The sequence below is a fragment of the Antedon bifida genome, chromosome 7 (genome assembly GCF_963402885.1).
Source record: "Antedon bifida chromosome 7, ecAntBifi1.1, whole genome shotgun sequence".
NCBI classification, from domain to species: domain Eukaryota; kingdom Metazoa; phylum Echinodermata; class Crinoidea; order Comatulida; family Antedonidae; genus Antedon; species Antedon bifida.
Window position 1 is genome coordinate 6,783,883 of NC_136232.1, and position 12,913 is coordinate 6,796,795.

Genomic DNA, 12,913 nt, shown 5'->3' on the forward strand with positions numbered 1-12,913 from the left:
GACCTTTCTACGATAGCCCCCCTTTCCTGAAACATCATCGATGGTTAAATACTCATTTCCTAAGAATCATAAAAGGCAAGTCAAATTATGTAAAGTTGGTTAAGTATGGTAAATATTCGCACATGTTTTGCCCTGTAGTTTAACGCCCCGCCAAATATGCGAAGGAGTTGTAGTGACCTAAACTTATGTTCTATTTAAAGTTTAGGTCACTACAGAGTCATTACATTTTTTTAATGTCTCGTTTTAGATGTTCAGGCCTATATTCAAAAAGAAATGCAAAGTTTACAACATGGGGACAGTGTAAAATATGCTGTTTATATCTTATTTACAATAACTTTATATTGTATTAATTACTGACGGTGTATATACCGATGTTCATTGCAATCACGAGATTCGTGGGCGTGTGATACAGGGGTCTAATCTAATAATTTGTTTAAATCTTAATTACATCTGAAGGCCTCTTATTAAACTAGCCAAACAAGGTACTTACACTATCAAACTAGTTTGAAAAAAGTGTGATATGCCAAAATATGGTAGTGATATGACATCATCGTGTCCATATATGGGCACATTCCATTTTTTGTCACATAAAGTTTGATAGTGTAATCAGAGCTTAACGAGGCTACAAATGTTTCATACAAACCAGTGATTACGTCATGGACAAAAATGTACATTACAGTAGGTCTATGACTTATATAGTGTTATAAGATAGGAAATTAACCAACACTAGCGGCTTGTGTGTAGGCCTAAGTTGGTAAAATCGGGAAATTATGTAGCTAGCTGTAGGTCTTATTTCAAGATGACCTCTGTTTTACCGCTGACGAAAAAATAACTTGGGTTATTAGTAATTTTGTTGCAAATGTTTATGTTATAATATAAGACAATAGAAACCGGAACACCCTTTGAAAACAGTAACACAAAATATGTTTTATCTCTTAAAGATATATTGTCCCACAAAAATAAATAAAAAATACTTTTAATAGGCCATTTCGTAGTTTTAATAAAGGTAATCAATTCAGTAGAAAAAAAACTTTTAAAAAAGTGTTTTCACTTATAAAAAATAAATTCAAAAACCAATTGGCTTCCAGTCAATTTGACTTTAAGTTTAAATTACATTTTTTTCAGGTAAATAAAATATTTTTTATTTCGATCCAATTTGTGGCAAAGGTAAATAAATATTATGTGACTTTAAAATGGCATATTCAACAAAAACATTTTTAAAAAATTATTTTTTCAGGGGGACAATATATCTTTAATTTATCAATCGAATTACGTTATTTTATTTGTAGGCCCATTGAACAATTTTCTAAAACATTTTTTTTTTATTTTTGTAAAGTTATTTATATACTATAGGATTCGAATTAATCACAAAGATTATACTAATTTTGTTTCTTTGTGGTTTCTTTGTGGTGATTATGAACAACATGATTAAAGTCAAACCTAAGACTGTAGGTTATTAAAGATGTATTGTCCCTTTGACTAATTCCAAAAAAATAAAAAATAAAAGATTTCGAAAAAAGGTGGGTCATTTTAAAGTATCATAATAGTTATTAACTATCACCAAATATTTGTCGAAAAAAAAATCATTTAACTGAAATACAGACGTTTTTTTGTTAAAAAAATAACTTTGACTTCCAGTCGAAGTTTTCGATCAAAACATATCCCATAATGAAACGTGCTTGTTTGGCTACTCTGTATGCATAATCATAAAACTTCCTCACGATCTGTGTGAAAATACCTTCTCAACTGTGACGAGTTGTAAACAATCCTAATTAGCATATGCATAATGCGTACTCGTGGTTTGAAATCTTTGTTTACTTTTGCTCGCGACGATTTTCCAGACGAAATGTAATCAAACTAATTTACGTGTTAATTACGTATACTTGTTATTTTTGGCTCGAATTTTCGACTTAAAGTGAATAACTTTAATATTACTTTGATATGGCCAATTTGAATTTAGAATATTTGGACCTTCATTTTTTTGTGTTTCAAGGGACAATACATCTTTAACCTAAGTTTCTCTACTTTTTTTTTTATAAATATAGTTATTATGCTATTATATATTATTCTAAAATGTTATATATTATATTTTGCTGATAATGACTTATTTACATTCAATATCCTAAAACATTTTTAATGCATATATTTAAGCATTGTACAATAATAAAAATACATTTTTCATACATGATTTTTATAAAATGTTATATAGTCTTCTTAAATGACGTATTTACATCAAATATATCCTAATTAAAAAATAATGAATTTAAGAATTTCTACAATAAATGAATTGATCACTTTATTTCAGAATGAAAATTCCATATCCAACACACAATACAAAACGGAAAATCACACTAAAATAAAATAGAATTTTCTTCCATTTAGTAAAGAGATTTGAAGATCGTAACAGACAGTTCCTAGTAGGCTACACCTAACAAGATTATTTAATAAAAATACTTTTTTAATACATGTTGTACTGCTTTGTTTTGTTTCATGAGCTACTTATTCAGTGAGACTAGATCTCTTATTCGTCATGTTATTTTGCTTTTTCTTTTTAATTTTGTTTTGGATGCACCGTTAGGGGACCGTTAGGTATTATCTAACGTGTACCACTGTTACACAAGTGATTCCATTCAATTGTATTGTATTGTATAGTTGCTTGCATTACATTTTTAGACCAAACAAACCACACTCTGACATGCTAGTCATTACCGGTACCTCATTTTCAATGTCGTATAGTAATAGTTATAATAAAATACGGTACTGTATATCTTTTTTTTTCCACAAACACGTATGTAGGCCTAAATAAAATAAAAGTAAGTTCGCCAAAATTGTGGCAACAATGGAAATACGTATTTTTTGTTTTTTTTTAACATTTATTTCTTGTATATAAAAAAAGGAATATAACAGGTTGTTAGTGCGCAACAATGAAGAAATATCTCCATGTACGCACTAAGCCTAAAAAAAGACAAAAATAAGAACATTTTTCGACTGACCCGATTAAAATAAAGATTATATACATGAAATTCATTAATTTTAATAATATTAATTGCTAAATGTGTGTACCTCCTATTATTGAATCACGTAAGAAGTTATAAGACTGGACATTTTCCATGAAAATTACGGAAGAAAATAAGACGATATTATCAAACGAAAATGCTTTCGTCATGCTAAAGTCATCTAGCCCAGCGGGTGTGTCGTCGGCTGATCAGTGCAGGAATTAGGACAATCCAGGGTGAAGGTATCGGGGTTTAAACACTTTGGTGTATCATAAACACCCGCACAAAAAGTTCATATTGCCTGGAAGTTTCTATTTCTTGGATATACCTTCACACAGTTATACCATACCCACATTACTGTGAGTAATGTACAGACAGGTTTGTGCACCTTTAATTGCCGGTAAACGGAAGGAGTGATATGGGTTCGATTGGTCCGCTTTTATTCTGGTGTTTTTAGTTTCAAGGTTAGTATATTTAAATATATGTGTAAACAGTCAAGGTTTATACCATTGAAAATGGAAAATACCAAAAAAAAAAAAAAATCACGCAATCAATCAATAGAGCATTAAGAGATCAGTCGTCATACACCGAGACCAGAGTAGCCTTGTAGATTATGTTAAATGTTGTTAAACAATTAAATCGCGATGGTCATTTCGCGATAAGCTGATCATTGAGTTACATAACTAATACTTTAGCTCCATGAATCGAGTCGATAATGAAGGAAAATGACACCGTAAATAAGCAGTCCACAAGGCCGTCGTTCTTATGTTAATATTTGCTGGTTTGTTGATCAGTGAATTAGGCCTACATGTCAAGATTATTCTGAATTTAATCACTTCGGTTTCCAGTGTCCGTTTAAGTTGTAAAAATCAATTAATACCGATTACACTTTACCGATACATCAATAAACTTTCGATATATGATAAATACACTTTACCGATACATCAATAAACTTTCGATATATGATAAATACACTTTACCGATACATCAATAAACTTTCGATAAATGATAAATACACTTTACCGATACATCAATAAACTTTCGATATAATATGATAAATACACTTTACCGATACATCAATAAACTTTCGATATATGATAAATACACTTTACCGATACATCAATAAACTTTCGATATATGATAAATACACTTTACCGATACATCAATAAACTTTCGATATATGATAAATACACTTTACCGATACATCAATAAACTTTCGATATATGATAAATACACTTTACCGATACATCAATAAACTTTCGATAAATGATAAATACACTTTACCGATACATCAATAAACTTTCGATATAATATGATAAATACACTTTACCGATACATCAATAAACTTTCGATATATGATAAATACACTTTACCGATACATCAATAAACTTTCGATATATGATAAATACACTTTACCGATACATCAATAAACTTTCGATATATGATAAATACACTTTACCGATACATCAATAAACTTTCGATATATGATAAATACACTTTACCGATACATCAATAAACTTTCGATATATGATAAATACACTTTACCGATACATCAATAAACTTTCGATATATGATAAATACACTTTACCGATACGAATAAATGAATGAACCTTTTACACTATTTACAAATACAGGAACATCATATAATATTTTAATATCAAGTGTCTTTCAAAAATCAAAAAGTAGCTTTAAATTTGTTAGCTGACACTCAGGGGAGAGCGCTACCGAAGCGCATTCTCAATGTTCCAGTTCCTGGGATCGATATGTATATTAGTGTTTTTTAATATTTTGTATACATTTTGCATTTTTTAAACTTTTGTAATTCCATATACTTTTTTTGTAAATCAACAATTTCAAATTTTGGGCTGCATGTTTTTATTATATAAATGAATAAATACTTGCTAATAATTTTGTATGAGCGAGAAAAACGAATGAAACTTTCTGAAACCAAAACGTTACTGATAAAAAAACAGCAGTTCATTTGACTAATGAGTTTACCCTGAAATGTTCTTTGTCACTCTGTTTTCTCATGTGTAGCCATGGATAACTTATTTCTCCATTGTGTAGCCTACAGTAACTGTTTCTTATTTCTGTTTCTTATTTGTATAACTGGTGTCCTTGGCAGTTTTTTTGGTCAGGCATTATCATCACCCAAGGTTATATCGACATGGCAAATAACAACAGCTGTTTTTTGAAGGATTTTAAAGCTGTGTGGACATCAGCTAAAAATTTCCTTCACGCTATTATCAATCGTTAAAGTTATGGTTGTACCAGAGAAGAGTGAAATGACACCCTTCCCTAGTTGTACTATTCTGTGTTGACAGCAGAATTGCAGAAAGTTGCTTGGTTTTACGTAGCGCCACCGGGAATTTTTTTTATAGCAGAAGCAAAACCTATTACAGTAGTTTACAGTGGTAAAACTACCAATGTCAAAGATGTGATGAGAAACGCAATTACAGCGGTGATGATAACTCCATAGAGTATCATAATATCTCTATGGAAAATCAAATAACACTTTCTTTCTTTTTACACAGTGCATAAATACTATTTGTATTTTGCGCTATACAAATTTAAAATCATTAACCATCAAATATCTCCCTGCAATATAAATTAGCCCAATAGAGGCTATAATAAATATTATATTTTGAGGCAGAAACAAGAAATGTGTCTGTTTTATTTTTATACATGATCCTGCCTATGCAGCACCTATTTCTTTCCTGATATCTACAACTATTGCTGTTGCTTTCATGCTATGCTTCAATCCGATTGGTTAGCAACTCCTTACATCAACATGGCATGTTCGAACGTCCGATATAAATACTGTATAATACCTTAATCTTGTTGAGACATTGGGGGATCCTTTACAAATAATCATAGGGCAGTACGAATAATATTTCTTTTTATTACAAAATATACTATGTACACATTGTCATGGCAATATGAAGATGTATATAGTTATTGTCATTATTTTTATTAAAAAAGAACAATTGTACAATCCATTGGATTGTAGTTGAGTTTTGGTTGCAATCCATTGATTGATAATGTTCATCACAGATTGCAAAATATAACTAGTGTTGTTGTAGAAACATGTCAAAGTCGACACAGGGTTTCACTCTTCCCATACCCGACCTCATTCATATAGGCCTGCTAGGTTTAAAGATTTTTTTCAGGCCATTAAAGCAAAGAAGTTATTGCAACTCTCAAAAACTGAGACTGCACACGCATCCTTGGGCCTAAAATGTCTGCAAACTATCCAGAATGCATGAGCTTATTAAAGGATTAACATCTCGTTTTCATTTCAGAGACAAGTTTTGAGTTGACTGTACTAACAGTAACTTGTTGGGTGCTGAATTAATTACTTCGTCCAGACGAATTTTACCAGCAAGTCACACCATGTATTGTTCAGTGTGACCTTTGACAAATGAATTATCATGGCTGAACAAAATTGTCAGCAAACTGTGTCTGTGGTACTGTACTGGATTTACTTGGAATCTCGATTCTGAATCGAGTGGGAAACTTAGAATTGGTTCATGTTGCAGAAATAGAATCACAACCATACAATACCTTACGAATCCAGTTTGCCTGGGTTTCTTTATCAGATTCTGAAGAAATAATAATTGAGTCTATAAATAATAATTTATTTTTATCCTGCCTGGCCTGCACATGCACTTCAAATTAATGTTATATATTATATATATACTGTAATAACTACTCTCCACTTGATAAGTTTTAATAATCTAGCCATAATTATGCATTTCAATCTGAATCTACTTTGTTTTTTAGTAATTTTTGTTTTTTTTTATGTTGTATCGTTCCCGGGACAAAATTGGAATTAAGTTATTTATTATTATATACTTTATGTGTTATCCAATCTACATGATTTAATCCTGCATTTCTAATTTTTTATTGAGATTTTTTAAATGTTTAAGATGTTTATATATTCATTTTAACTTGATGTTTTATATTTTTTTGTTGATTGATGAGATGTTAGATAAATGAAATTATGAAAAATGAAAAATGATTAATGTTATATATCAAGTGGGGTTTGTTTTGGTTTGGTTTTTTTTTTGCCATAGATAAATTTGAACCAAGCGAATTAACGTAGTCATACATATAACTATTAAACTTACGATTTATTTCATGATCTTTAAGCAAGTCTAGATATTCAGAGGTAGAGGGCAGCAGATCTAGAAGATTGACAGAGTCAATACGAGGCAGCTTGACATTGTAGTAAACGTATATCTTGCTATCAAACGTGGCATACACTAAACATGGGTTGGTTGCACCGGCAATTGTGTAACGTCCTAAACAAGAAATTAGTCCTTTTATTCATGTTATAGCATGTAGTTTTCAATATTACCTACAGTCGAGTTTTATCACTGCGCCAGTCTAGCGCCTCCTATCTGGGTTGACTCACATACCATGACCGCTGGTTGTTATGTTATTGTTGTGATATTTGGTTTTGACGAATAAAGATCTTATTCTACTTGAGTCTTACGTGTCCGGTCGTTTTTATTGTGGTGTGCCTTTTGCCTTACTGGCGCTGTTGTAATAGGTAGCAATTACAGTGAAAAAACGAATTGAGTTCCAACTAGACTTGAACCCGAAACTGGGGATTGGTAGGCAACAACCTATTTTTAGTGTTTGTAAACCCAAGGCTTCTGGTTAATAGACTTTGAAAACATCTGCAATTTTGTAATATTATTTTTAATAATTATAATCATTTGCTAGTGTTGCCCGATACTCTGCAAATTGTTCTCGCTGTTTGACTTTTTATTTTGTATCTCCATTGAGATCCAGCCACTGATAACCACAGCATTGTCAATTTGTCAGTAATTTGCATTTGGATTAATATTATTTTTAATAAAAAGTAGAACCTCTGGGACACCCCAATTAAACTTTATTCTGCTGTGTCCCTGGCCTTAAAAGTGGTTCTATTATAGTAAATCTATAAGTAATTCCACATACCAGCACAAAAAGCAGCTACATTACCATCAAACCTAAACTTGGCAATATTTTGTTCTTGGTCAGCGATGTACGTCATTCCATTCCATGCACAACATAACACTTCATCTTTTCCATCTCCCTGACAAATGAAAATAATTTTAGTAAAATTCATTTTGAGATTAAATGTACTTTTGTAATACATGATTAAAACTAAATTTAAAACAAAAATTACAGTATATATATATAATCTGCTACCTAAACAATATGCAATGCAGTGCAATCAAATTGGTTATCAACTTACAGTGATATCAAGAGCGGTCAGTGAGAACAGTTGATGGTCAAGCTTATAGGACCACACCATCTCATCCTCCTGAATCATCATTAAGTTACCTATCAACAAATGCCAAGTGTTACTATGGAAATCAAAACAAGTTCAATTTTTAAAATGGCCGTTTTTGGGGGGTTATTGCTATTAAGAACTTAAGCTCTGTCTACACTATCAAACTAGTTTGAAAAAAAAAAGGTGTGATGTGCCCAAATATAGTAGTGATATGACATCATCATGTCCATAATGGGCAAATCACATTTTTTTGTCACATAAAGTTTGATAGTGTAGACAGATCTTAACAAACAGGAAATTGTCTATATATAGTGTACATAATTTACTTCTAAAGCTCGGTTCCCACTAGCGACGCAACACAACGCAACCTACGCAACTAAGAAAATACCCTTCCAATAATTGTGTTTGCCCCGCCTTGTGTGAAATAAAACCTGCAATGTTTGCAGCACTGTTGCGTCGTCGGTTCCCACTGATTAAGCAATACAGTACAGCACTTCAATACGTCGATGTGTTGCATTGTGTCGATGTGTTGCATTGCGTCGATGTGTTGCATTGCGTCGCTAGTGAGAACCACCTTTAAGACAGCATAAAAATTATTTTAACAAACTGAATCTTACCATCTAAAGAGCTGAGAACAAATTTATCACACTGAGGTTCGTCAACAACGCTTGTTCCTATTTGAAAAGAAATATTATGTATATGAAGCTGTGATGACAAAATTGCCTTAAATTTTTTAACATTAATAAATGTAAACTAATTGTGAAAATAAATTCTATCAGTTTATTATTTATTTATTCTTTATTTCGTATTCAAATGTACATATACAGCATTACAGATACAAAGCTCTTTAACTAATATACATAATTACATAGTAAAACAATACAATAATAATACAAAAGCCCACGGACCACAAACTGATAATACGTGTACATTAAATCTCTCCCAGTTTGCATCCATTGATGAGCCATAAAAGGCATTTATCATAATGCACATAACCAGCATATTATTAGAGTGGTTGACTCTTAGTGAGAAACCATAAATAGATTTTCTGATGTTTTCTTTGAAAGATAATAATCCATTACTAAAAAACACAGCTGATGCACTATTATGTCGTGGTAAATTCAGTATCATACGCAATGCGTTATAATTCAATTCATATTCATTGGTCAAATTCATATAAAAATAAATCTTAAAACCTTTACTACTTTACCTTGTGATAAATGGCCACTGATTTCTGTTGTTCATTATAATTCAATTCATATTCATTGGTCTAATTCAAATAAAAATAAATCTTAAAATCTTTACAACCTTACCTTGTGATAAATGGCCGCTGATTTCTGTTGTAATAATGCTGTTTCTAGCCTTCACGCTCGAGATGCTATGAGCTACTATGAGGACAGAGTTCTCATTGTCAGCCTTTACGTTGCCTTCCTCAGCCCATGTACACTTCAGTTCAACGTAGCAGAACCCTGGCTGGGAGGCCACTAACTTAGGTATGCCATTCTGGTGATGTAGGGCTATAGAACCAATCTGCAAATATTGCAAATAATATTTTTGAATGATGGAAATGAAATATGAATATTTTTTGAATTTTTTTTTTTGTCTTTTATGAGTGAGTATTTCTTGATAGGAATTTCACAATGTTACACACCTGTCCAGGTGGTTCCCACATCTGTAGAAGTTTAAGAATGCCTTTACTCTGCTCACTTGGATTCTAGAAAAAAGTAATTAACAATTAATAATCATGATTCCACCCTTCCGCTTTAGTTTGACAAAAAAAGTGTGATGTTCCTAAATATGGTAGTGATATGCTTAAATATGGTAGTGATATGACATCATCATGTCAATATATGGGTACATCACATTTTTTGTCAAACTAGCGGAAGGGTGGAATCATGATTATTTTGTCACATAAAGTTTGACAGAGCTTCACATACAGTTAAAAAAAACTGTAACAGTAAAGAAACATAAATTAACATAAAATAATTGTATCTAGGAATGGTATGTTATGATGAATTAAGCCCAACTTACACAGACAAGCGGTAACGGTAATAAAAATATAGAATCCATGTTATTCCTTATGACCATTTACACACAACGCGGAGTGGACGAGCAGTTTCTGCTCAGGATAGATACAGATTCTATTTTTTCCGCTTACCGTTACAGCGTGTAAATTGGCCTCAAGGATGGAAGTACAGTAGAACCTCTATTAAGGGGACACCTTCGGGGTCCAACACAGTTATTAAAGGTGTAGCCCAAATAAAGATTGGCCATAGTGTTAAATCATATATTTGCCCTTGTTTATTTTTAAAGTAGGGGTTGGGAGTTGTTCTTCTGTAAATGCTCTAGAATCAAGTCACAAATATGCTTACATCATCACTGTACTCCATCCATTTGTAAGCTCTGATAACACGGTCTGTGTGTCCTATTACTAGCTCATACATACCATCTCCATCTGTGGAATGTTACAGAAATAACTATTACACAACAGTAATTATAGCTAGAACATTTATTCAATTCAATTTTCGATAACTAGCAATTATTAAGCATATAAAAAATAAATGAAATGTACTACAATCATTTTTACATATTTTATAATTGCCAGTCATCGAAAATATAATTTGAAACTGTTGATTCATTTCAAATGTGATGTTTTAAAGTATTTAAAAAAATTGATATTGCAACTTTTTTCTGTTTTTTTTTTGTGTTTTTCTGTATTCATGTTTTTAAGGATGTTTTAATTTGATTGCACCTTTTATATTTTACAGTACAGTATTATGTGACAATAAAGTTTATCTATGTCTATGGTATATTTTCTTTATGAAATTGATTCAAATTTAAAAATATTCCAGTATCAGTTTGGAGAAAGCAGTTTTACTTTATAATACTCATTTTACTTTCATAATGTTTTTTAAAAAATATTTTATAAATTTGAAACTTATGTTCTTTCAACTAAATGTCATACCAACATCATCTATAAGAATCATCTTTGTGTTGGCAGCCAGGTGCTGTATGTGACATGGAACCATATCGACAGGTTTCTAGAATAAAAATATTAAATCAAATCTTCAGTTAAGAAAGTAAAAGTATGAAATAATAAATAAAACAGATAATATATTAGTAGTGAAGCTGTGGCTTGGTGGTCAAGTAGTGGAGCTGTAGATTGGTGGCCTTCCGCCAATACCAGGGTCCAAGGTTCAATCCTGACCTAGTGCCAGGGTTGTATCTCACGAATCTTTCAACTCCACTCCCAGGGCCTCAAATGAGACTTAGTTTATAAGCATGACAAATTATAAAATAGTTTATCCATCCTGTAATTGGCGAGTTACTCGCTGTTGAATGCGTATGAAATAAACAAAATAAAAGGTCCTTGAATTTGCCAGGTATATTTACTAACTTTGTCTTCTGAATTGAATTGAAAAATTTTGCACCATCCTTCCGCATTCATTGTTACAACTACATTCTGAAAAAAGTTGAGAAAAAGTTTATGCAGTTAGTACTCATAAAACATTGGTGAATGTTTTCAAATTTAATTTAAAGCTCATTAGAAAACAGTCAGTGTTTACCTTCATCTTGTTAAAAAGATCTCCAATTCCTAAACAGGTAATCTGTGAACATAATGAGATATAACAAATAAAATATTTCCACTGTATAGTAGTACTACAAAAAGTAATAAGTACTGTACACCCACAATCTGCAGGCAAGAAGCATCAGCAGTAACGGGGTACCACAAAGGTACACCTAACTGCAGAGGGCACCCTAAGCTGCAGACATTCACCAACGCAGAGGCTTGTAATAAGTGGGTACCTCTTGAGGTCAGTGGCTATGAGTAGAGCTTAAGGGGCCCCAGAGCATGAGCAGCCCCAATGCAAATACCCAGTGTTGGAGGGCCTCTTTTTAGGGGTGCTAAACCAGGGATCTTTTCCTCCTGCATTAGGAAACTGTTTGACGGATCACAGCATTAAACTTGCTTACCATTCCCAGTCCACTACAACGTGCCCAGGCAGTAACTGCATCTCCTTTAAAGATATTTAAATCACCTTCTACATTGCCAACAACTAACTCGTGCTCCTAAAAAAAAACCAATTTCAAGCCATCATTGACGCACAGAAAATGTACAAAGATTTCTAAATTAAAAAAATTATCTTAAAAAAATGTATTAATTTAATATTATAAAAGTTTGAACCCTGTGGTCTAAAGATATCAAATAAAATGGCATAAAAATTATACTAAGATGTGGAAATTAGTTATAAAAGGACTACTTGTAGGTCTATGTACATATAGGGACGAAACGACTTGTTTATATTTGTCTAAGCTACAGTGCACTTAGAGGGCACAGAAGAAAGTATTCATGAGATGGGTCTAGGCCCTACTACTAGCCCTAGTAGGCTAGACAACTGACAACTACCAGCTTGGCACTGCTAGTAAGTTATAATACTCACTCCATCATTATTTATATCCCCTAATATTACGTTATTTGAAAGTAAATTTCCTTCAAATTCTAGTTCCACCTTATCAACAAAAGTTACAGATCTCATTTTGTTGTTTTGTTTATTGCATGTGCCACTCTGTTGCTGCTTGGGGAGGACTTGTTGACGGTCCGTTTTAGGAACTTCCAACAACCTCTAAA

General features: G+C 32.0%; 1 protein-coding gene across 1 annotated transcript; it reads right to left on the bottom strand.

Annotated features, from left to right (window-relative positions):
- Positions 1–5,867: 5,867 nt before the first annotated feature.
- LOC144847874 (KICSTOR complex protein ITFG2-like) lies at positions 5,868–12,861 on the bottom strand. Its single transcript, XM_078704431.1, has 13 exons — positions 12,726–12,861; positions 12,259–12,354; positions 11,850–11,891; positions 11,681–11,746; positions 11,249–11,324; positions 10,656–10,738; positions 9,935–9,997; positions 9,597–9,813; positions 8,901–8,957; positions 8,245–8,333; positions 7,965–8,082; positions 7,127–7,300; positions 5,868–6,598 (listed from the first exon to the last, which is right to left on the bottom strand). The coding sequence occupies exons 1-13, from the start codon at positions 12,819–12,821 to the stop codon at positions 6,525–6,527; spliced, it is 1,251 nt and encodes a 416-aa protein (XP_078560557.1). The 5' UTR covers positions 12,822–12,861; the 3' UTR covers positions 5,868–6,524.
- Positions 12,862–12,913: the final 52 nt, after the last annotated feature.

Excerpts from the sequence above, each read along its gene's own strand:
- LOC144847874 (XM_078704431.1), bottom strand. The coding sequence starts at position 12,821 with ATGAGATCTGTAACTTTTGTTGATAAGGTGGAACTAGAATTTGAAGGA. Across the intron at positions 9,998-10,655 it reads GGATGGAGTACAGTGATGAT|AATCCAAGTGAGCAGAGTAA; the intron begins GTAAGCATATTT and ends ACTTTTTTCTAG. Across the intron at positions 8,958-9,596 it reads CAGCGGCCATTTATCACAAG|GAACAAGCGTTGTTGACGAA; the intron begins GTAAGGTTGTAA and ends CTTTTCAAATAG.